This window comes from Phyllopteryx taeniolatus, chromosome 15, assembly GCF_024500385.1.
Source record: "Phyllopteryx taeniolatus isolate TA_2022b chromosome 15, UOR_Ptae_1.2, whole genome shotgun sequence".
Classification (NCBI taxonomy): domain Eukaryota; kingdom Metazoa; phylum Chordata; class Actinopteri; order Syngnathiformes; family Syngnathidae; genus Phyllopteryx; species Phyllopteryx taeniolatus.
The window spans coordinates 8,708,597-8,734,967 of NC_084516.1; the positions used below are offsets into that span (position 1 = coordinate 8,708,597).

Here is a 26,371-nt window from a genome sequence, read left to right on the forward strand (position 1 = left end):
AGCAATGATAAAAAAAATTACACATTTTTGTCATTTCAGCCAGAAGACATTCAACAAATAACTAAGTTGAATCAAATGGTGGACGTATGTTTACATTTCTTCTTTGAGCTGGTTTTTGTTCCCATTTCCTTTAGCTCAGGGGTCACCAACATGGTAGCTAGCCAGCTAGCCCCCCAAATGACGACATACAGTAAGTATCCTGTGGGCCTGTTCTAAAAACAGACATCTGTTTTTGTATTGCTATTCATAACAAAATAGTGCCCCTTACCAATGAGCACTTTTTTTTGCCTTTTTAAAAAAAAAAAATCATTTAAAGGTCTCTATTGTAGCGTATGACCGAACCACAGCATTCGTGGAGACAAGCTAGCGGGTGCAACGATGATAAGAGGATTTACCCCCCAAATATTTGAGCAATTTTGTTATTTGTGAAGTGTGTATCAAACTGGTAGTCCTCAGCATTAATAATTCAGGACCCAATAATTAGCTCTCTTTCAAAAAGGTCGGTGACCCCTGCTTTAGCTCAACAGTAACTAACTTCCATTCACGTGTTCTCCAATTTCAGTTTGTATGAGAGTAAATTGTGCTGCTTTGCTGACTTTGGCAGCGTGGGTTCAGTTCCCACACAGTGACGGTGTGAATATGAGTGTGAATGGTTGTCTGTTTCTAGATGTGCCCTGTACTGGTGACCAGTCCAGGGTGTAGTCTGCTTCGTATTTAGCTGGGATCTTGGCTCCAGCTCCCCATGACCCTCAACAGGAAAAGCGCTGTAGAAAACAAGGATTGATGTTGGATTCCACTTGGTAAGACATGACCTAATGTACCTTTCACTGTTAGGTAAAACCTCCTGGTGGAGAAACATGTCACTTGGCATTCATTCTCCCCGAAGGTTCCTGAACGTCCCAGATTCGTGTGTCGTAAAATATTTACAGCCCAGACGCTCGTGCCTTCTGTTGCAAGGGGGTACACTGTGCCAAGGCGTGTTGGTCATTCCGCGCTCGCTCTGTCTGACACTTTTCCATCTTCCAGACGCCGGCGTAATGTGTCAGCTGCTAGGATTTTAAAGGCACCTCATCAAGATGCGCGTCATGTTCTTGTGACATTTGGCAACATGTCGTTGCAGCAGCATGTCATCTTACACAACTGATGAGTGTATCCCAACAGGATAGATTAGAATTAGACTTCTTTTTTGTGTTAGAACAGTATTTGGCACATCGAAATGGGTCAAAATGGTACCTTCTTATCAACTACATGAAAATAGATACAATTATTTAGAGGTCAGGGGTGGACCTATGTGGTTACCACCCCAGACACTAAGCCGGCCAACGGCGGGCGTGGCCATCGCGCCCTACCTGCGGATGCCCTCAATATAGTGTTTTCCGAGCAAAAATTTCAATCAGCTCAGTTCAACATAGTTCCTTGGCACCAAGAAGTCACCAGGTGGCGCCAAAGCAATAGTATAGACCCCCCCCCCCCCCCCCCCCCCAAAAAAAAAATCCAGGAACGGGCAAATTTGGGAATGCTGAACCACAAATATGGAGGGGTTCACTCTATATCTCTACATTGATGAATTGAGAGTTTAACAACACAACTGCGAAAGTGAACCTGGATACAAAATTATTAACTATTAGGGCTGCACAATTCATCGAATTTTAACCGTAATCGCGATTTAGGCTGCCACAATTAAATGAACCTGATCGTCGGCGATTTTTTTACATTTAAAATGCGGGCACTGCTGCACACGAAAAGTGCTTCATTTGCAGCAATGCCCGCAACCTAGTCAGCCAGCCACCAGGGGTCGAATGCATGGTTAAGGCTTCATGAAGCGCTGGCGTGTCACGGTAAGACAATCGTTGTAGCGGCTGCCTTGACTTCAACTTTTCAGCTGGCATGACCGGAATGAAAAAACGTCGGAAGTAAATCGAGCGGGGAATCACAACTGTCCAGTTCTTTGCAGTTTGTGACCGTGCACGACTGACCAATGGTCAAGCAGAACAACGGAGACGTACCATCCGTGACAGTTCACTATATCGACGACAGGGATTTTCAAATGAAAAGTCGGTGCTTACAGCCCAATGTTATTGCCTACTGTGCATTAACTGTATTTGCTTCCTTTATACTAGCAAATTTATTCAGTTCGCCCTTGCTAAAGTATAATTTTTTTGGGGGTACATTTATTTTTTATTTTATTTATTTAAAGATGTATTTATGCATTGAAAACTGTTGCATATTGTTCTTAAGTAGTGCAACAAAAATCAAGAATATTAAGTGGTATTTAGTTGCTACATATTAACTGCCAGAAATGTTGCTTGAATGTGTTGATTTTTACCTTGAACTTGAATAATCTAACCATTTTTTTTAAATGCATCATTGGACCAGTGGAACTAAACATTTTGTGGTAAGAACCTATAACTGCTGAGTTTGTATGTACTGCGTGTGTTTTCAGATCAGATTTGTACCGACCAATCTGCCTCTCCATCCATCCAATAGTTATACTATTTTAAGGAAGCCCCAGCACAAAATCATCAAAATGATTGAACAACTCTAATATGATTCTAATATAATTGCCATCTTACTATAGTTCTCCTGATGATTTTTTTTTATTTTTATTTTTCCAGCTAAGTGGACAAAAGGCACACAATACATCAGAAAACAATATATTGCAAATGTCGCCACAATGCAAAAATCCAAGACTCAACATGCAGGAAAGGGCAAGTCTCCAATGAATGAAGAGGATGATGCACAGCCCAGAAATGCTACACACGCCCCTGGTAAGTGATTCAACGCTACACATTTATACACGTCTTTCCATGTGAACTGTCTGCTCATAGGGTGAACTTTGGTTCATGTCGACGGTTCACCAGCAAGAGTAGGAGAAGAGCGGATACTGGCTCCAGTCGGCCGCGTTGCTGTGGTGGTAGGTGGGGTGGTGGTAGCCATGTTGTTGGGTGCCATGTTCTGCCGCGGCGAGGGGGTGGGCTACATCCACGTCGTTGGAGGGGAGCCCAAATCTGGAACATTCCAAAGCCCTGGATGGACGAGATGTTGGTATACGTTTTCATACACTATATCTAAAACAAATTCCTTAATGTTAATACGATACTATAAAGGTAGTAACAACGAAACAATCTAATAAGATCCAGTAGATGAGGTGCATCACAGAATTTGCCCGTGCAGAGTTATTTATGCTCAGTTTTGATTGATACTATTAGAAAAGTATAGGTTTATTATTGTAGTGTACTGTACCATATAGAGAGCTGTGTTACCTTAAACATATATGTACAATGAAAAAACACCATGTTACCTGTTCTGATGCTCAAAAGTAATCTTTGTTATTGTTGCAGAGGTGAACAGTCCGGAACTTTCTTTGGCTAAACCTTTTTGTACTGATATATTATTATATTTATTCCGTATACATATACAGGATATGTGTACTTTTTTCAAGGTAGTTTAAATGAATCTTTTAAATTGTTTTTATTCAATATTCAATCAGATCAATGTGCAGAACACTTTGCTCAATAAAAAAAAAATATTTTACAGTGAGTTTTTATGCATTTTATTTCTTGGGGATGCAAACGGCACCGATTCGGTGGAATGGTCCAAACCCTAACCCTAACCCTAACCCTAGTCATCTTATATGACCAAATTCTTACATCATACCTTAAATCCGACTTGTAGGGCTGATAGGCCACCGAGGCGGGCACCATCTGCTCCTCACAGCTGTACTCGTACTCATGCAGCTCCAGCGGCTCCGCGTGTAGACTCTCTGAGTGGTCCTGACTCCAGCCGGGAGGCGGACCCCCCTTTATGGACTCGCCTCTTGCACCCTGAATCTTCCCTGCCTTCTCTGACTGAGTGGAAGAGGGCGCCCTCTGAAGGCCTGTGCGGGAATTACATCTTTTAAATAGCACACCTTATGCTTCAAAAATATTCTGCAGTCTGACACAAGGATGTTATTGATCTTACTTGAAGGACTTTTGCAAAGCTTTTTGTTTTCTGGCGAGGATATTTTCTCCAAAGTAATTCTATTTGAACGACACCTATGAACAACAAAGACAAATTGATTACCTACACGCAAAGTTAACTACAGTAGCAGTTACAGCAGGAAGTACCAGGTTTGAATTTTAATTCAGGCCTTCCAGTGCGGAATTTGCATTTTCGCCCCGTGCTTGCGTGGGATTTCTCCATGTACTCCAAAAATCATGTATTTTAGGTTCAGTGAAGACTCCAAATTGGCCATTAGGCGTAAATGTGAATGACAGTATATGTGCCTTGTGATTGGCTGGCAACAAGTGCAGGGTGTGCCTTACCCAATTCTGCACTCCTAATATGGAAAGCTACCTTTTCCCTTGAGTACGAGTGCCTCCCTCTCGGAATCCTTTGGCGAAAGGGTTGTGGTCGATCTTTAACTTGGTGATCTGTAGGAAAGGAAAACATTCTTACGCAGTATGGTGACCCCCCCCCCGTTTATCACCTGAGATTACAGACCCACCTGCAATTGTTGAAAGTCTGTACTATTGAAACCATATATATATAAAAAACAAAACATCACTAACATTGAAACTTTTGAAAGCGCACTATTTCTATTTAATATGCTCGCTTATGTGGCCCCTGAACGCCAGTGAGTTTGACACCCATGCCGCATATGCTCTGAATGCTTTCTTTCCACGCTGACGCTACCTTTGGGTTCTGGTAGGCGGTGACTGCAATGAAGGTCATCTCCGGGAAGGAGAAGGACTGGAAGGGCGCCCGTCGGACCGTGTAGGGGCTGTCTGCCTGAATGACGTGAAACCTCGGGTAGTAGCGATGCATGGAGTGCAGGATGATCTGATGGAAAGAGATACGGCGAGAACATTGTTTTGTGTGCAAAGTGGACACGCGGCGACTTGACGTGACGTTTTACGTGTCCGTGCTGGTCTAGGGTGTTGTTGGTGAGCTTCATCTTGAGAAAGGACAACGACTGCTTCATCCAGTGACCTCCTGGCGCGGGGGAGTCGGGGTGCATGTAGGACCTGCACGGAGGCTGAGGTTCCGCCTTCCCCGCCACCTCCCACTGCTCCTTTTTCCACTATGGAGAGAAAATAGGTAATTTTTCACACATTCCTTTTTCTATACAGTGAACGGCGCATATTCAGCGTTGGTATATTTTGGGAGGAACCTACCCACTGTTTTTTTTGCTGAAAAACCCACCTAATTGCTGTTTTTTGCTTAGGCCAAAGCCAGGTCTAACATTAAAATATCACTTTGGTGCCATCTTGGACCTAAAAACACATTTTAAAGGGAGGGGAGGAGCTTCATTTTGTCAGGCCACATCTATGTCTGATTGGCTCCAGGCACATAAACCTAAACCTTTTAGGGTGGGCATCAATGACTCGCAGATTTTCACTATTCGAATTGCAAGGCTTCACTGCATTATCAGTGCCACATTTGCATTCAGGGTGAGTGAGGCAGTGCCAACAATATATCTCCGGTACATAAGATACATACAGTATCTGACTGATTTTGCTAGCTCGCCACATCCTTTTTCTGTTTTATACGATTTGCTCCAAGTTACCAAGGAAACACCTTTGCGAGCATGATTGACGTACTGTCTGACTATTTTCCTGTGAGAGCTCCTTGTTGTTTGCCTCCCGGATAGGATGGCAGAGCCCGACTTACTAAAGGAACGACATTTTGATTATTGGACCATGAATTGTGGATGTGTTTTTTTTTTTTTTTTTTAATTACTCCTCTGCGCTGGCTCTTTTTTTTTCTTTGTCAGACTTCTTGTTCCTTGAACATAAAATCCTTCTGCCCCAAGTTAGCCCCAAAACAGCGTAGTAAAGTTTATTTAATTGGGATTTGGGCCTCAATTGTTTAAGCCCTAAAAATTTTGCCTAGCATCAAGAAGTTGTGTAAATGTGAAAAATAACAACAGCAAAACTGTTGATCTACTACGTTGCTGTATTTCTGTATTGTAGTCACATCTACCATATTCGTAAACTGCTGTTGGAAGACAAATTGAAAGTAAAAAAACAACAATATAGTTGGCACCGTACTAGTTTTTCATATATAAAATGTGACTTATTTCTATCAAAACAGAAGTTAAACTTTTGGAGGCGAAAGTTCCTTCTACCACTGCTGTGTCTCCACATTCATGATGCACTCGTGCTTTTCAAGCGTGTGTGCTAAGAGCGTATGAGCGACCAAATGGCTCTCCGAGCCAATGTGAGCCATTTGACCAGCCGTTGGTTGCATGGCCGACTTCATTGAATGGGATGCTAATGAATCTGGCCTCCAGCTGAGAGTGCACAAACAGGAAGCAATGAAAGGCTTTGAAATGCAGCCTTACGTCTAGATGCAGACTGCAAAGGCTTCGCGTGTTCTTTTTGGTGGCCTTTTAGAACTAAATACAAAAAAAACAAGACCAATTGGTTATACCTTGTATTTGAAGCTGTCTACGGGAATCATGTCCATCAAGATGGCATACTTGGCAAACGGCTGCAGGCCTGTCACGCTGACGCTGCAATGCGGAAACATCCTCCTGAAAGAAATGCACGTGGATCAGCATCCAGTGACTTGTCAGTGAGCTTCTAACACAAAGCAGAAAGAAAACTCTGTTCTTTACCTGCCGTGTTTCGTGATAATCATCTCTGTCCCGATGCTGTGAAAGGACTTCCACAGATCGGCGTTCTCCAGAGTCATCCTGATGCTTCCCTGCGGAAAGGAGTCGGCGGTCGGGCCCAGTGTGGGTATGCTCGGATTAGCTTTGGAGTCTGCACAGACAAGGTATCGAACAGAATAAACCGGAAATTTGAAATGATGGTTTTATGCCCCCAAAAAATGGACAAGCCTGGACAGAAAAAGCAGCAACAGTGTTTATGGCAACTGGACATGAGTGAAGACATACTATATATCAAATTATAGCCCTGTTGAATCTGGCCTTACAAGCATATCACGTCATACTTGTTGGATTCATTTTGCAATTCCCTTCCCTAAAATTGTAATTGTAATCAAAGTTAATTATTCATTTCTTATATCATTCATATTCTGTCCATCCATCCATTTTCTGGGCGTGCTGGAGCCTATCCCAGCTATCATCGGGCATGAGGCGGGTACACCCTGAACTGGTTGCCAGCCAATCGCAGGGCTCATATTATGTTCTAATGCATTAATTGAGTCATTGCCAATAATACAATTCAAGTTTTACTCAACTTAATTTTATCATCATAGCATTTAAATAAAAAACTGCAGCTGAAACAAAGACAAAATAAAATCCAAAATAAAACATGTCCATTGAATAGAACATCATTTCAAAAGAATAAAACAGTAAGAAAGCAATACAACAATAATAAAAAAAACAACAACAAGAGAATCTCATGCTGTGTTGAACGCCAAGAAATAAATGTGTGTTTTGAGGCAGTTTTGAAAAACGGACAGCGAAGGGGCCTCTCTCATAAGAGTACAATTAAGAAAATAATGCATACACATTTTTTAATGAAATACTATTTCTAAATAATACCCCCTGCTATATACTGTACAAATAGAATGAGAATAGCAGTACAGTAAGCAAACTCAGCAGTATTGTGCGTCACAAAAATGATACATTCTGGCATAAAATATCCACCAACAAAACTACAACAGCAACAAGTAAATGTTTAAATACAAGTATACATGACCGTATAATACTTTTGAAAAAATACTATACTATGCATACTCATGAAGATAATGAATGTGATTGAAGTCTGTATCTGAGCACAGTATTATTTTAACATCATTTTGCAATGTGTATGTCATGGTAATGGCATCACAGCATCAGATCTCCTCTTTCAAAGCTATATTGGAGATATGAGAGCATTAGAATTTTTTGGGCCATATGTAATAATAACAAGTTGAATCTCACCGTATATGTGTTGCATGCTCCCTTCCACGGTTCCCAACAGGCAAACTTTGGAGAGAAAGTGCTGCTTTCACTGATAAATGTTGACCCTTGAACTTGATTGGTCACCACAGAGAGGGAGGGGCTAGTAGAGCAGAGGGGGGCCGTGGTTGTATTTGTGTGCATTCCCAATCAGTTGGAGTTTAACAGAATTACAATGTTCTTCATTCTACAGGCGACTGCTGCGTAAAGGTTATATCACAGGAAAATAAAAACAATCTGTTTTTAACCATCATAAAACCTTTATTAAGTGTACAGGCGAGGATTTGAGTAACCTTTTAACCTTTTAACAAGTGTGGCTTTAGTTTAACCTTTAAATGACAAAGGCGTAAAGCAAAGATGATGCAGATGTGTCTCCAGCGCTTAAAGATTAAATGCAAATTAAAAGTTAAATACAACTAAATTGTACTGGACCAGTGATTCTTTCACATACCACTAGAGGGAACCCCCAGACCACACTTTGAGAATCACCGATCTATAGTAGCATAAAACGTATATCCTCGCCTGAGACGGAGACCCACCGTTAATAGTGAAAAAGCACAAGTAATCGTTTAGAATTGCGTATATTAATGGAAGTCTTGGAATGTAACGGAGTACAAATACTTGGTTTCTGTACTTACATAGAATGTTCAAGTATCTGTACATTACTTCGGTATTCATATTTCTGGCAACCTTCACTTTTACTTCACCACATTTCCAAAGTCAAATCTGAAGAGCAGCAAGTGGAAGAATAGTTCTTTCTGTACTGATGTGGAAGTGATTATGCAGGTCATCAGGAAGTCTTTATATGGGCGCTCTCTCACTCTTTTGTCTCTCTCTCCTTCCAGCAGATGTGAGCGTCATGTGACGGCCAGGCTAACTTCATCTAAAACAAAAAATTGCCGCCTAGCAATATTTTTGGGTGAGCCGGATTGCGGTCCAGGATTTTAGGACAACTGGTCTACGGACAAGTGGTCCTCAAAAGTGCATCCCTAGGACAACTGGTCCACTCGGGTGGTTAACTGGTCCTCAGGTGTTATTCAAAGAAGGTTTGTATCATCATCATGTACACATTTAGACATAACATTGACATTATGACATTCCATCATTTAAATTGAAACTTAGTATTTGTAATTTCCTTTTTTAAGTTAATTTTATTTTCAAGTTATTAGTATATAATTAGGTAATGTAAGGTCATTTTGTTCAATAAATGCGCACTAACGCCTTAACCCCTCACCCTAAAAAAGAAGTTGTTCAATTTCTTGAGAGGACTAGTTGTCCGAGGCCCTGTTGCAGTTCAGCGCCTGTTCAAAAAGCTCAGGTTGTTGAGCATTAGAATCTTACGCTTGAAGCCTTTGAACAACCGGATGTGGGTACGCGTAAAGCTTAATCGCTGTCCGATGCATCTGCTGAATTGAGCTTTTGTTGATGCTGAGTTCCCGCGCGGGTAGAATTTCCCCCGGCTTCGTGCAAATGCCTGCACTAGAAGTTCAGTGTTTTCATCAGTGGCGGTAGCAGCAGGCCTTCCGCTGACAGATCCTGTTTCGAGACGCTTGCCATGTATAGCGTAAATTGTACCATGTATCGGAGCGGTGTGTGACTGCCATAAGGCTACTCAAACTGGTGCTGAACTGCAGTCAGGGACATCAAAATTTCTTGCCAGACAGCAGTTTTGTAACGCTCCTCCAATGTCAATGCGGGCTAGGGAATGATACGCTTTACAAAAAGTGCAAAGCCTAAGCTGTCTAATGTTGATGGCCTCACGTCCGTCCGATGCCTGGAACGACATGCAGTGTGCACTGTCTCCAATGAATTACATGTATGGCAATAAAAGCTATCGGTAAGATTTTGAGCTTTACTTACTTAAAACTGCACTGCTATTATTCTGAGTACTACATTTTACTAGAGACACATTGTTCTGTAAGATGTAATTGGAGTAAATGTTAACTGTGCCTGGAGGAAGAAAAAAAACAAAACATGAAATATTCACTTCACTTCCTACAAGCCAAGGTGAAGGGCAGAATTTCAAAGTGTTTTGTAGAGAGGCGATACATTGAAGGGGTTCTGGTGGGGTGGGGGTCTGGTGCAGACAAACAGGTCCCTTCCTGACTGCCGTATTTGTGTATTGAGGAAAAACTCTCGAGATTAAAGAGGTGATTGGAGCGGCCCATGGTAGTGAACAATGCCGCTAATCCCACGAGGCCATTTGCTCCTGCGACCACCCCCTCGTGGTACCCTAAATGAGAAAGTGGGCTCGCGGACGGAGTCGGCACTTGGCAGCTCGTTCCCATCAAAGAGCAAGCTGGTCATTTTCAAGGACAATAAGGAATCCAAGCAGAAGGCCTCATTTAAATGTTAGGGTGGTAGCGCTTCATTGCTAACATGTTCATTAATTTCATTATGTATCCAATAAAAGCTGCCGCGAGACTGCCTTACGGCTTTTAATTTTCTTATTAATGAAGGCAATTATAATGAATTCAACAATCATTGAATTAAATGAAACAAATGTTACATTCCTATTTTTTTTATTTTGCATTTTTTTAATTACTCAAGTAAGTAACCAATGTTTAAAAAAATTCCATTAAAAAAAAAAGACAAAAATATAATACACATTTTTATTGAATTAATTTCAGGGGAAAATGCAAATGAAAAATGCAACAATGTTACTGGACTCTGGATAATGTAATTGAGTCAATATCATCAAAAAGGTGCATTGAGACTCCCCCAATTCACCCAACAAGTTCAGATTTTCCATTAAACTTCATATTCATTGTAGATGTCATGTTGTTAGAAATGCATATCGACCATGCTCAGAGTTATCACAGCTATATGTGGGACATGCCATAATCATGTGCATCCAGTGGAATAAAATAGCATGAATTGAAGGGAAACACATTTTACGATCTTTATCATTGTTCTGATGTGTGTGCAAATATTTGGACTCTTATCGGAAGACTTCCAAATTGTATTACTATTCTGCTTCATTTTCATGAAAACTGAGTGATTCTGATGAGGACACCAAAAGGCACTACATAGTACTATTAACCCAAATGCTTGATGGGCCAGATTAAAGAGCAGCGCAGGCTAAATGTGGCCCGCAGGCCACACTTTTGCCCACACCTGCTGGAGAAGGACTTCTAATTGTGACTGCGGACGTGCTGAAACATTGCAGCTCTGCTTGAATCAACTTGACACATGAAGGTGGAATCCAGAATGTTCGTGCCTGAGGTAAAAACGGATGGTCACATCCTGCTCTCCTACATTTCGCAACACTTGATATGACGCTGCTAAAGTTATTGCTTGAAAATATAACGTTTGAAAAAGTAATACAAAAAAACGCATACAAGTATGGTACAATAATACTTACAGTATTACAGTGTGAATGGATGGGTTTTCAGACAAAAAAAAAAATTGGAAGATGCCAGACAAATAACTGCTTTTGTGTCAGCTTCAATATTTAACATGTTGTGCAAATTTGTTTTATTGCTTTCTGTCCAGTAGAGGGCCACATTTACACACAGGGCACATATGGATGTTGTCTGCTCCAAGTGTCCAATTTATTCAGTATTCACGTTTCTTTAAGCCTTTAATGTATTTTCTTTTTGTCTGAATGAATGTATGGAACCCCTATACAAGATGACTACAATACTAAAAAGGCTGCACTGCATGGGACTCATTATTGTACAATTGCAGGAGGCTCACCTCCGTGTTTCCATTTGATGTGGGAGGCTCACACATTTAGAAGAGGGAAAAAAAAACACTCAACCGACACATGCTTTATGTACAGTTGTGCTCAAACCCCTGTTTTAAATTACTGTATTCATTTGCAAAACAAATGGTCACTGTAAAAAATGCTTGTAACAAATGCTTGAGAAGTATCTGCACCATTTGCACAATTGTCATTGTCCCATATTATCGCACTGCTAGTCACTTTAAACTGCATAATTTCTTGAAGCCTCTGTGCCATTTGCACCAGATTATTCTTCTATTAGTCACTTCAAACTGCTCTATATTGCTAGTGGACTCAGCATCATTTTGCACAATTGTCCACAAATAATAATAATAATAATAATTGTACTGGCATTACCGCATTACTGGTAACCTTTTATTGCTCAATGACCGTTTTTTTAAAATATATTTTTATGTCTCAAGTATTCTCTGTCAAATTGATTGTCTGTTGTCGTACTAGAGCAGCTCCAACTACCGGAGACAAATTCCTTGTGTGTTTTTGACATACAGAGGATTCTGATTGTGATTGTTGTGGAGCTATTTAAATTGTTGTTTTGATGGCTATTGCAAGTTTGTAACATTTGTGAATAAATTAAACTTGTGATGGGGTTTGAATGTATATTAGGGTATTTTGCTCATAACTAAACTAAAACCTTTTTTTTTTTTTTTTTTAAGATTACTTAGGAGGCTAATCTGCTAAACATACACATAGCCTACCACAAATTGGACCAAATGTAAATACCCCCCCTTCAGATCCAAATCTAAAAATGTCTCTTAAGGCTCATCATGAGTGATTTATTTACCTGCGGTGTGGGTGTGCTAGGTGTTTTTTTTTTTCTGTCCCCGATCTGCTTAGAAAAGAGTAAATGTTAAACCTGTAAAAATCCTTACGTCTGTGGTTGGGCCTTCTTCGTCTTCTTCTGACTCTGATCCCACCATCAAACCTTTGCGGGCAAAATCTGGTCCTGAGCTACAGGTGAAACGTTTTACCAACAAACAGTGCTAAAATGTAATTCATGTTTTGAGTAGTGTCCCTTGCGCGTAACAATAAAATAAATAAATAATAATTGAACAAAAGATTGGAGAAAAGCACAACCTGAGTCCGTGTCCACCCGTTCTTTGCAATAGAGAGGAAAACAGCAAATGATCCCAAAGTGAAAGCATCCCTGAGTGACTTCAGCCATCGAGTAGCAGACAGAGGTCAGTCTGGAGCCCCTCGCAGGAACGCCTACAACAGGATAAAAGTGATTTAAAAGCTAACGCTAGAGCCATCTTGAATTCATGAGTCTTAATTGTGAATATTTCACTTTGTTCATACGAGTGTGTAGTAGCTTGGTGGAAAAGAAACAGTTTGTGATAAACCTTTGTCATTTACGTTCACATATTCACCAAAATCTATTTGAATTGAAAAACATGATTTATTCTGTTACATATTTATTTGTTAATTTGATATATTTTTTGTATTCAAAATCAAATAAGTTGCAATGTTTTGTGTGCACGCATCTGTGATTGTTTCCTTTTTCTTTTAGTAATAACACGATAATGCCAATAATCGCGATTGTGGTCATAATAATCCGAATGCACTGTTTGATCTTTGTGCTGATCCTAGTGTTCCTGTTCACGTTTAGGATCCAGTTCATGTTTTTATGACAGCATGAGCAAAAAAACAAACAAACAAAAAAAAAAGTCAACAGCTACATCAGAATAATCTGCTAGGCATAGAAAGTGAACATTTGACATATTTGACATGTGCAACATCCATTTTCAAACTTTTGGTTTCATGTTCACTACCCATTTCTTATCAGGCTGATTGATCGGTTCCGCTCGTACCCAAAGCAGCTCTGCACTAATGATAATGATAAAAATGACATTCACGTGTGTGAAGGATTTTGGCGTCATTTCCGTTTAAGAAAAATCTTCCCCATCTCACACATTTACATATCATCAGCACACGTCTGTCAAATCGAGTCGCCATAAATTCACCCGTGCATAATGCATCATAGATATGGATGGGAGTTTTCAGAACCTTTGGTAAATATGAACATTATGTTAAAACACGGTGCTGGATGATGGAAGTGTGGACCCCAGTGCCACTGCGTTGGTGGTCCATTCAACTGGCAAGATGCAAAAGGATTCAAAATGATCCAACTAAAGTCCGAAGTGGAGAAAATGGAAAGAAAAAATACACCGAACAAACTTTTAAGTTATTAATTGCTTCCTCAGCTGTCTCTGTGGAAGACATTTAATTTCCTTCCCTTGTCTTTCCCCTCACTTATTTGTTTTGCATGTTTATCTCGGCCTCATTTTTCACTCTTATTAGTTCATCACTGTCACTGCATCACTTTATTCTTCTTCTAAATCCTTCCTGGAAAATTACAGCTCAAAAGTCAGACAAAACTCGAAACCCTCATCACTTGAGACGTCAGCTCAGTGAGGGTCTAAAGCTTAACTGAGATTAACGCTAAAGATGAACTCTCTAATTTACTCAAACACTTTGAGCTGCTTTGTTGAATATGAGCAATACAATTCATGAAATATCAAATTCATTCACAAATACATTTTTGCCAAGCAGATGCTCACACAAATAGCAGGAAGTTTAAAAAAAAACTTTCCCTCTCCATGACATGTTTTCCAGGCATCTTTACATTATTTCCAATTGGGGGGAAACATGTTTTGAAATGAGCCAACAAGTGTTTCCTGTTGGTTCCTCCCAAAAAAGAAAGAAATAAAAGCTGCCAATTGGTGAATCAGCTGCTGCCGAACCGTGAGTATTTGGGGGGGCTGGGGGGTTCCACTATACTGTATAATGTCTGATGGTCATTAGATGTTATATTAAAACAACACAACAGTGAAAGCAACAAGGGCGTTTGTATGACAATGAGTCTGCAAAAGCACAACAACAATCACATTCACTTTGTTGGTAAGAAAGAAGAGCTATTGACAAACTTTAGAGGATAGTGACATTAACGTTGTCTGATTTGCTGCCCTTGAGAAACACACTTTTGTCGTACACTTGTGTATGATCCTCTGCCAATAGGTCTGCTACTAAAGAGCCTTCTGTGTGTTGATTGACGAGATGTGGTCTGCACGCACGATGTGATCGAGAACAAGCAGCTCCCCAGTTGGCGTCTGCGATGTGCCTCTTAGAAGAAAAAGCACAACAATCTGTCTCAGTAGACCGCTCCTTTATGTACATTTATTTTTCTATAAAAATAGTTTACATTACAAAATGCAACTTAAAATATACACTTGTTTTTTTCTCTCTCTGTCTCTAAGTGCACAACCCCGCAAGACAAATATGACAGTCTAATAGACAAATAGAACTTTACAGGCGCAGTGCTGTCAACTTGACGATGCAGAATAACAACAAAAAAACAAAACGTTGAAGCAGATGTGGAAATGATCACCGCCAGGAAAAACTGAACAGGGGAGCAGTTGAAGCAGTTTTAGCAAGGAAACCGCTTTTCCCTGCGCCGCCATTTGAAAGTTGGCGGCCCGGCTGCAAAAGCTGACGGCAGATGTTCTCCTGGCGCACGTTTGGACTTCTGTGGATTGAGTGCTAGCGCGCATACAAACGGAATTTATATGAAAAATGAAACAATCAGAAACAAGCTTGCAGTAACGCATCGGTTTGTCATCGGCAAAGCAGCTCGCTATCTCCCACAATGCTTTGCTTTTGTTTGTAGGAACAGACTTGAACAAGTATTAAGAGAAGAATTTACAACAGAATTTACAAGCGTCGTCACTTGTCGTCAAAGTTAGAGGAAACATTTGCAATTTACAATTTACAAGGCACAAGATGGAGCCAATCATGACGGCTTTAACAAATAGGAGTTTTGTTTTTTTGGAAAATGGAAAACTTCCCTTTAAGGTGTTTGGCTTTTGTGTTTTATGATTAAAAGTGCTTACTCCTTATTTGTATGTACATTTTAAAAAATGAGATTGCGACATGAAGCTGCATTTGAACATTGACCAGTCCAGGGTGTGAAGATTTTTGGAAATTCACAACCAGCATTCCAAAACAGATCTTAAGAAATCCCCTGTATCCAAGTTTCAGGAGTTTTGTTTGGAGATCCGAAAATCATTGTTTCTTGTTTTTTTTGTCCTCTTCAGGAGGATTAAATGAAAAGAACTCACAAAGTAAATTCAGAGAAAATTGTTTTCATTGGGCGGTTAGTCGGGGGTTTGAATCCCAGCTCTGAAACCGATCATTTATATTTCCATTGTTTCTTATGGGTAAAATATTTAGAAATCTGAAAAAAAATTGGATTGTGTTCAATCCTAAGAGTTTCATGGTGTCTATGATCTTTTTTGAGCTTCTAAACAGTTGTCCTTTTTTGAACAGAAAAAAACACCCCAACATTTTGCTATACAGGTCCGTGCTTATGAAAGGTAACCCCTACCAGTGTTGTTCGTAGCTCTTGAAATTCAACGAACACACTGCAGCTACTACCCAGTGCTATACAGTACTTCTTACTTTAAAACAAAGTGTTCCTTGAAAGGACTTAAACACTCATTTGTATGAAAATAACAGTTGAGGCTCAATGTTGGTACAGTACATCCAGAAAAGCCCTAGTCTTTTTCTCCTTTCTGGATGTAAAAGAAAAATATTTTGTGTTGGGGAGCCAAAATGTTGAAGCAAAAGTGTAGTACTTCATCCCAATGCTCCAAAACCATAAGAAACCGCTATAAGGATTGTGCAATAAATAACAACAAAACTATTATATAATCTAATCAAAATGTTTTTGTTTTTTTTTGGCATCAAAGCGGTAGAGGGCGAAGGGCCAGCGAGAGCGTCCAGAGGGGCGGCAGCAGCCACAAGGGCGACGGCGAGGGCCGGGCCCCGAAAGGCGAGGCGCCGTCCGAGGTGCAGGAGCACACCTCGTAGCCGTTCTCGGCGTGGTCCGGGCGAGGGTTCGCGTTGGCTCGGCTCTCGGTGCTCTTGGCCTCCGCGCCCGGCGAATCCGATTGCATGTCGGTGCACAGCAGCCAGTCTTTGGCGATGAGGCGAGGGTAGTCCGCCTCCACCTCCATGTCGCTGCTCGGTACGCGCCAGTACTCCTTCCCCTTGAAGAAGTACGACGAACCTGCACGGGGGGAGCAGAGTGGACGTAAAGAGTGGTAGACACATACTGAGCATTTTTCCCCCATTCCCCCAAAAGTCAGCAAAGTCCTGATCGTGGGATGTCTCTCGGGCCTGCCGCAAAGTGAGCCACACAGCCGCAGTTGGTGACTCTTCGCCACACATCAATGGATTGAGCACCGTACATCTTCTGACGCGTTGTACAAGAAAAACTACGGCCATCCATTGGCTTATGAGGCTACACATACCAAAAAAACTGTGCTGTATTAGGCCTGGATCAGACTAGAAGACAAATTTGGTCTTTCACGATTGCACTATGTCAGACTACTGCCATAAAATCTTGCCGTGTCTCGGGCAGCCACTGTTAACACCACACGACGTATTTCGATACCACCGCATCTCGGCTTTTACGATCACTAGACTTTATCTTGTCAAATCAAACACTGTCGGTGTGACCGGATACACTCGTTACCATGGCGACGAAAACAACAATGTGCCGCACCAATGTATTGTGTCGGGTGAAAAAAAGAACAAAATGAAGAAAAACGTGTGGTGGTCATTACCGGTGCTCGGGAGAGGACATTCATTCAAGGATTGCTTGAGGTATGTTCACATACTTTTAATACACTACGGGTTACAAGCAGGCAACAAAACCTTATGTAGCCTAGCAAGCTAGTGCTAGCACTACGTTGTACGTAAACATGCCGGTGTTCCGTCGAATCATCCTCTGCGTCGGGAACCATTGGTTTGTGCGCGCGAATAAATGCTAACAACGGTGTGCAAGTATGTTGACACCGGCAAACACTGGAGGCGATGCGCCGGTCACAATACGCAATCCTATTGGTCGACATCAAGGTCACACTACATCACACTACATGGAAGATATCCCCAAAAAAATCAAACGTGCTAGACTTTTCTTTTTGGCGTCCTATGGCTATCGTAGGACCAAATCGGTCACTGTAACTGCATCTGTCACTACAGCAACTGCGTACAGTGTCTAATGTGCCAATATACAGAATTTTGGGATTTAGCAAGCTTGTGTGACTTGCTTGAAATTTAGTGGCGACTTTACTTGATCTTAGGGCACGTTGACAAACCATTCACACTCACATTGACACATACAGTATGTGTGTGTATATGTGAAAAGGTTAATTACAGACTCGAAATCAGACAGCTTCATCATGTATATTTGTCGCTTGTGCACTGATATTGTATTGTAGGCGAAAACAGCACAACATGGATATTTTGTTCCGACCTAAAAAGATATGATCATGTCCATCCATCTACAGTATTTCCTACTTTTATCCTGCTTAACTATTAATTTGGCCTCTAGAGGGAGCCTGTCACTCAAAAGTTAACATCCATAACTGGGGGAGTGGGGAAGAGGGGTGGCGTGGGGGGCGATTTGTTGACTTGAACTTGATTTTGTTTTTCTTGCACGGGAGTGTGAAAATAATGCATAAATTTGCATGTTAGATTTGCTGAATCATCTGCGCTCTCATTAAGAGTTCACAACCAAAACAGAACACATATCATCAAGGCCTTAATTTCATGACTCACTGAGCCGGCGTTCAAACTGTTTACGTTTTCCCTCTCATTACTCGAGCCCACTGTGCGCCTTATGTTACAGACACAGCCGGATTCATATGCGACATAGGCAGATTACTAAATATACACAGGAGGTCGGCATACACACGCTTATATTGTACTTGTAGAGATTAAACATTGACAAAACTCTCTTTTCTTGTATCCGCTTGAAAATCTTTACTTTGTTTACCGGCATGAAGTTAATATGATTTGTTTCAGATTTTGGCATTTTATGGTGAACCGAAGTAGCTCAAGCATAATTAAAAGCAAATTATTATTAAAACAATATTAAGGAAAATTAGCCATTGTATTTCAAGATGCACCTACAATAAAAGCCTATACTTATCTTATAACACAATGTATATTGATGTTTTTTTTTTTTAGTGCTTAACAACTGTGTACAAGAACTGCACACAACTCTGAGCAGTAAATTTACAGCGGATGCTAATGCTAATAAAAAAATTAAAATTATGACAAAATAATTTAAATAAGTAGTTAGTTTTATCAATTCAAGTTTTCATCAGGAAAACATTTTCTTCCCTGAAAAATAACCCATCTGTGTTTTAACACTACTCCTCATAATCATTGTTTTCTTTAGTGTTTAGCAGACTTTGTACAGGCATTAACTCATTCACTGCCATTGACGGCTGTTGAAGTCAATTATCCATGTTAACATGAAGGACTGGATTAAAAACATGAGTTTGAACATTAAGATTGGCTAATGCTAACACAACACGAGGTTGTCTAGCCTGGTCCACCACTAAAGAAACTTAAAAACCTACTGAACAAATGTGAAGGTTTCATTTCAAATGTATATTCAGCGACGTGTCATTTGAAATTTACACTTTCAATCACATAAAGAAAGCAACTAATTCACTTTATGTGTTTCAACAAAGACTATGGTTCTGACTAATTTATAACCATTTCATTCTCTCCTGGAGTTTATTTTAAGTAAGAAATAGATGTATTATCCTTTATCGGTTGAGTTAGTGTTTGTGGCAATCATATAATGTTCTGTATGTACTGTAGGACAATACTAGTATGTACTGTATATAAAAAAAAAATCAGCCTTTACAAAAGACAATAAAAATGAAAAGAACATACAATGAAAAGTTGAAGGATAGAAATAATAAACAAATGCGAACGTTACAATACTTCAGTCTGTTTTACTGCCCTCAGTCTCCTCTTGAATAAAATTATAGCAAAAAGTAAATAAAGGAGACACTGGTTGTACCCCATGTTTGTTGTTTATGTCTCATTCCAACTGTTGGCATTCAAAACAGCGTGTTTTTATCCGAATCATCTTTATTGTCAAAGAAATGTTAAAGCACACAAGGAATTTGTCTCCGGTAGCTGGAGCCACGAGTACGACAACATGCTCTTTATGCACTTTGACGCAATACTATTCCAAAGTGGAAAACTGACCATTCCAAGGGAAGTTGTGCTTAAATACCAAAAACTTCTCTTATCTCTGTGAAGTACAGTTATATTAAAATGCATTTTTGATTTACTCTAATTGTGACTTAACTATAGTGAAGTCCGGCATATTCCCGGATCAGCATTCGGAAATTCACATAGAGGTGGGTTTTTTGGGGGGAATCCATCTTGTGGCATCGATTGACATTTATAACCTTTTTAAGGGGGCATAAATTACTTGCGGATTTTCACTATTTGTGGCAGGGTTTGGTCCCTATTTCCTGCAATTAGCGGGGGTTCATTGTGCTGTGTAAGGGTAAATTAGTGCTAGAATATGCCATCTTCTTCTTCTTCTTTTCCTTTCGGCTTGTCCCGTTAGGGGTCGCCACAGCGCGTCATCCTTTTCCATGAGAGCCTATCTCCTGCATCCTCCTCTCGAACACCAACTGCCATCATGTCTTCCCTCACGACATCCATCAACCTGGCTAGAATATGCCATGACCCGTGCCAATTCAGATTACGTCAGCGCCCTAGGAATGGAACTCATACTGAGGACCAGTGGGTAGAGTAGCCAAATTGTGTACTCAAGTAACAGTACTGTTACTTTAGAATTATGACTCAAGTAAAAGTTCAAAGTAGTCCTCTAAATAATTACTTGAGTAAGAAAGTACTCTGTGAAAAAGTGAGTGAGTACCTTCTGCTTTATTTTGCAAATCAGAGCATGAATGTCAAATAAAATAAAAATAAGTACTTAATCTAAAACATAAATAAAATGTGTCTAAAATCTTTCTTCCAACATGTGCCGGTGGCCTTACAGAAACATTATGTGCTTTATCCACTAAAATGACTGAATAAAGAAGCTGATTGCTGACCAGAGAGAGAGAGAGAGAGAGAGAGAGAGAGAGAGAGAGAGAGAGAGAGAGAGAGAGAGAGAGAGAGAGAGAGAGAGAGAGGGATTTTGCCTGTGACCACAAAATAGCACTAATGTTGCCATATGCACAGCCAAAACAAAAGCAAAAACCTCTACAACTTACCACAAGGTGTTTTCTCAAGTTAGAAGTGGGCTGAAATATACAAGTTTGGGCAGTGACAAAACTACACAGCATGTTAAAGGTGTTGTTTTTCATAGCCTGTAATGTAAAAACACAAGTCGTGCGCGGGTGACACGAGTCACTGTGATTGGCCGGGGAAGCCCAATAGAAGACTTTGTGTGCGGACATGTGACTCTGTTGTGTCCTTTGATTGGTGAACTTGAATCAAATGTCACTGTGGTAACATTTGATTGGAGCAATGGCGCCCGATGCGGAAGTCGAAAACCAAAATCTAAAAATAGATCGTGTATGCAATTATTGATAAATGAAAGTAGCAAGCGGCATGTACAGTAGATCATTGTAACGGAGTAAGAGTACTGATCTTCTCAACATATATATTCAAGTAAAAGTAAAAAGTACGACATTAAAAATGTCTACCCACCTCTGTTGAGGACCTCCTGTAATGGTACTACCTATGCTCAATAGAGCATAAAAATATACATAGTCACTGTAGTATTGAGCAATAGTCCAACTAGACATGTAGTTAAAACCATAGGCTGCTCCATGTGTGTTTTTTGATGGGTTATAACTGACTGTAACATCGTTGCTAATCTTATTAACATATCCAACCAGGTCCCTCTGCTGGTCACTTATTAATATTAGCATTGATTGACTGCATATCAATACACCAACGTACGCAGGACCCTGCGATTTGTGACTATTGCACACACGTACATTTCGACGACGATGCTCAAACGACATATTGTGCAGCCCTAACTGGTACTGTGCAGTGGAGGCAATTGTAGTGACTACCAACCATCAGACCACCTCATGGCATCATCCAGTTGTGGTGGCAGGCCCTTCCACAGCGTGCTGTCTTTAGGGTACCCCAGATCCATGCGCCTCAGGTGGTCGTCGTAGCGCCAGTAACGGTTGTCCTTGAAGAAGTAGGTCTTCTCGTTGTGAAGCCACACAAAAGCCGCGTCCACGCCATCCAAAGGCAGGCCGAAGTCACTGATTGGACGCGGGTAACCCTCCTCCATGACATTGTCTTTAAACACCCAGTACTTGAGACCTGCACAGGCAAACAAAGAGAAAGAGAAAAGCCAACATCATGGCCTTGTTAAAAGACCCAAACTCATATGAAACATATGTTTCATACAGTGAATCCCAGCATATTTGTGATTCGGTATTCACACATTTTTTAAAACCTATTCTCCAATATTTAGGGCAAAACGTACAGTACTTATTCACAATTTTCTTTAACCAGTTCATGTTGTCACTGTGTGGATCCATCAGTTTTGAGTTAGAAAACCCAGACACACAAGCCATTCTACGCAACTTCGGCCTACGAAACAGCTGTTCCCCACCAGCACAGGTTGATGTAACACACTGTTGATGTTACTCCTGCGCTTTGCTGTGCAGTCAAATGTTCGTTGTTTTACAACTGACTGCACCGCTACATTAATTCTTCATCAACATTATCAGAATTGTTGACATGTATGTACAGATAGTGTATATTGCTTACCTGTAAATCTCTTTACTGTATTTCTAAGGGTACAGCAATGTTTGTGATTGTTAGCATTCCAAATGCTTTTAAAGTGTTTTGGGATTATAGTTTGTGGAATATTTATGGTTTGAATTATTCATATATGCAATTATATTCCCTTTTGGGGGCGCGTAAATTTGCTATTTGTGGTCCAGCTTCCTCCTGCGAATAATAGAGGTCCACTGTACACCAATTCTATTGTATTACAGATGTGGCGTGATGTAGCTTGGCAGTTGTATAAATCAAACTGGCTTTCAGTCAATATAAAACAGATTTTTCCAAATTTTAGCACTAACAGTGGTCCATAAGCATAAAATATCAGCTAAACATTATTTTATAGAGTAGCTTCTGTATGATTATTTAAACAGTGCTAGCCTTATTATTAGAGACCCCGGAGGACATGGGCAAACAACAATGTATAGTTTTCATCAGATCAGATGGGTAAATTGTCACACACTTGAAAGCCGTTTTCCCATAAAAAAGTCAAATGTTTATTTTAATTTTTAGCCCTCTCTCGCAGACGTTTCAGCAGGCTACCTGGCAGCATTGATTAATTTACCTCAGCTATAACATGATTATAGTTATGATTATAAAAATGAGCATTGATCCTTGAACAGGAGTGTCACGAAGTGAAATATTTATATTTTTCTAGCGCTCAAAGGAGGTGTTAAAGGTTTGTTTGGCGAGTGTACCTTTAAAAAAGACTATTTTATGGTCGACAGGTCTCTCGTACACGGCGTCCACGCTGTCCAGATTGGCGGGCAGGCCCCTCCAGAACCAGTGGATCTGAGCCGGACGCAGCGACACCAGGTGCTTCTCTCGAGTGAGCCGCCAAAAGTACTTTCCTAGGAGGATGAAGAAAACACAAAAAAAACACCAATAAGACTGTTGATGTGCTATGCTGGTTTATCATCTTATGCGTACTCATCTTGTGTAAAATCTCCACCAATCACCATTAAAGAATGTCTGATGCGAGTTACACACAATCTGGCCTAATTTGAGCATTTTTCCTCACTTCTGCTCAAAGTTGGCCTGATGTCACTAAAAGATTACACGAAGCGATTCCCCCCCCCCCCCCCCCCCCCCCAATATTACAGGGGCTCAAAGTGACAATTTTCAACTTTTTCCACATGTTCCATGAAGAAAACTTATGTCAAAGAAGCCTCTTAATTTCCAACACTCTCAGATTCAAAAAGTTCAAAGGTAAGAATAGTAGTTAATCAGGACGGGTGGGAATTCTACAGCAACAACAATGAAGTGATGTTTTTTTTTTTTAAGTCAAAAAGAATTTGAAATTTAATATGAATTTTCAGAATTCCTGTTTTGTTATTGTTCTTTCTAGCGCAAACGACTGTAGTTGACACCTAATCAACAGCACACTAAGTAGTACACTCCATTTTGTCTCCAACTGCAGTTTTGTCTCAATTGTTCAAGACAATCAACAGTCAGTATGTATGTACATTCCACAGCCCATTTCATTAAGTTTCTAAATATATATATATATATATATATTTTTTTGTAAATAAAAAAACAAAAAAACAAAGCAAGAATCATAATGATTTTAATGATATTTAAATCCAAATTAGCTGGGGCAAATCAGAACAGCTGTCAAAAAATTACTTAGGCCATATTATAAAGTTGCCTTTATAATAAAAGCAAACGTCCTTTTCCCAAGACTGAATAAATGATTTAATTTTATGGATTTTAAATCATGTCAATCGCAAAATGGATGATGTAGATGGGGTCAAACAACATTCACTTGAAATTGCTCCTTGACATGCGAGACCAGTCACAATTTTAAGTCATTGGTCTTCAAGAGCAAGAAAGCTTTTGGCTTTAATTTACATCAGGTGATCGTGAAAAATGTTTTTTTAACAGACTTTCATGAGTTGTTCAAACGTGCTACAAAGAATTGGAACGAAAACTCCACTTTGATCAGAAGAAAACATTTGAAAGGCAACAGTCTATTTGTAATACAGATTAGGCAGGTTATTAGGTTTGCTGAAATGTCAATTCAAGTAAACAACCCCTCTTGTGAAGATACAAAAGCCCCTTTCCTGTTGCTTTTGTCAGCAGGAGACTGGGCCGACTCCAGAGGGTCAACATGAAAGCCTGATGAAATTTAGGAACGGCCGCCTCGCAGCGGGGCTCAGCTGGCTCAGTTGGGCATCCACAGCAAAACCTCTCTCATCTGTTTCCCTCCTACACCACTTTTTCTTCATTCACTCCTTCTCACGCAACCTTTAAACTAATTCTGCCCATTTATTTGTGACCCCCCCAAACACTGCTTACGCAGCCGTCATTCTGCCTTTGTGCTCGGCTACCTTTGAAAAAAAAGGCCTCCCCTCGTATCTGGGCCACTGCATCAAAGTAGCTGGTGCATCTGTCTGGAGCATCTCGCGCCAGTCTACGACAGATGTGAGGAAAGAACAGAGAGAGACTGTTAAAAATAGGAAAACAATTGCTAAAAGTGGACATATATCAGTTCTTTAAATGTTTAAAGCGCACATTTGTTTCTCCAGTCGACTGATCTCATCCCTTTCAAGATCTTATTCTCCATCCGGGTTTATTCATACTGTGTTAGTCTCTGCACGAATGAGTCGGATCAGACTTAACTGAAGAGTGCATGCCATCAGGCTGACAAGGTGAATTTATTCTGTTGGTTTATGAGCAATTTAAATAAACGGACGTGGCCCGCATGCTAAATGACGAGTCCATTAGACTGTCAAGGCAGAGAGTAGGAGGCCCTGCATGAACAAGGGTTTCTGTTCAGCTCTTGATGAACACGTTAAGGGTCACTATCGGCGCTCTTGTCAAAGATAATCCAGCCTTATTACTTAGCCTGCCCTCGTGGAGCCAGACTTGGTTAATGGAACTTGCCTGGCACAAGGGAGGAACAAAGGAACAACAGTGGAACTTCTGAAGTAGAACAATTCAAATATGACCAAACTGCTCAGGCTAAAAAATAAAATAAATTAAAAAAAAAAAAAAAAAGCCTCTAAACTGGAGCCCGTCCCAGCTGATTTTGGGCAATAGGCAAGGTACACCCTGAAGTGGCTGCCAGCCAATAGCAGGGCACATATGAACAAACAGCCATTCACATTCACACCTATGGATAATTTAGTTTCCAATGAATGTTTTTGGAATGTGAGAGGAAGCTAAAGAATCTGGAGAAATCTGCACACAAATGGAGGGAGAACATGCAAATCCAAATTCAAAATCAAATCCTTAACATAAAAGAAAGCAAGCAGACTGGGACTTAAAGCCTAAATTATTGCAATAATGTTCCCTTGAGTTGTTTTTTTTTTTTTCCCAATTTGTTTTTTCAGTTCTCTGAAAAATGACTTAAACTCAAGCTAGGACTGCCACTGCCCTTCATCATTACAGTTAAGACTGAGTGCTTTATTATTTTTATGCCTGAATGTGAAAATGTTCAAAACAACTGTTCTGAAATTTGAAGAAATCAGAGCTTGACCAGCCTCCTGCCGCCTACTAGTGACTTAAAAATATCATTGATTTTGGATAAAAAGAAAAAATAATAATAAAAGAAAAACCACTATTTGGAGTTTTCCATTGTTCCTCCAGTTGTGAACTCATTGTGTTGGAGAGGTCTGAGTGTCCCAATAAATCCGAGGAGATCAGTTGTTAGGAGTTCTATGTCTGTGGTAGGGTCACCCGAGGCAAACAGGTCCTAGTCGAGGGACCAGACAAGACAATATGTCTCTCGGCTGTCCTGGGAACGCCACACTTGTATGACACTGATGAATGTTAACATTCTTAAAAAATCCCTGTCCAGTTAAGATTTTATGATGGCGACATACCCTCAACCAAAGGATGCTTGCCCTCACACACGCTTCCTGCTCGACACTTTTGTGTGTGGTTGGACTCGGGGGGCGCCCTCCTCCCATGTTAGGGCTCAGACACACGTGTTTCATAAACGGATAAACTTAAGTCTAATTATCCTTCATAATAGAATAAGATATAGCCGGACAGCAGCTACAGATTCTTCAGGGAAACACGTAATTAGGTGAGCTGACTCCCGAGCGCACGCTTACCGATGCACTCTCCTGATACGGCCCCTC

General features: G+C 40.5%; 2 protein-coding genes across 2 annotated transcripts in view; both read right to left on the bottom strand.

Moving 5' to 3' along the window:
- Nucleotides 1-2,619: 2,619 nt before the first annotated feature.
- On the bottom strand, nucleotides 2,620-7,895 carry LOC133465114 (T-box-containing protein TBX6L-like). Its single transcript, XM_061747562.1, has 9 exons — nucleotides 7,880-7,895; nucleotides 6,605-6,752; nucleotides 6,418-6,520; nucleotides 4,901-5,065; nucleotides 4,678-4,824; nucleotides 4,339-4,415; nucleotides 3,964-4,037; nucleotides 3,658-3,877; nucleotides 2,620-3,026 (listed from the first exon to the last, which is right to left on the bottom strand). Exons 1-9 carry the CDS (start codon nucleotides 7,893-7,895, stop codon nucleotides 2,855-2,857), a joined length of 1,122 nt encoding a protein of 373 aa, XP_061603546.1. The 3' UTR covers nucleotides 2,620-2,854.
- A 6,896-nt stretch (nucleotides 7,896-14,791) lies between these two features.
- Nucleotides 14,792-26,371, bottom strand: part of LOC133465163 (matrix metalloproteinase-17-like) — a 55,702-nt gene continuing 44,122 nt past the window's right edge. The window contains exons 7-10 of the mRNA XM_061747655.1: nucleotides 24,614-24,696; nucleotides 22,982-23,134; nucleotides 21,558-21,815; nucleotides 14,792-16,710 (exon numbers count right to left, since the gene is read on the bottom strand). Of these exons, the coding sequence (XP_061603639.1) occupies nucleotides 16,385-16,710; nucleotides 21,558-21,815; nucleotides 22,982-23,134; nucleotides 24,614-24,696 (820 nt within the window). The 3' untranslated portion in view covers nucleotides 14,792-16,384. The remainder of the gene's footprint in view (nucleotides 16,711-21,557; nucleotides 21,816-22,981; nucleotides 23,135-24,613; nucleotides 24,697-26,371) is intronic.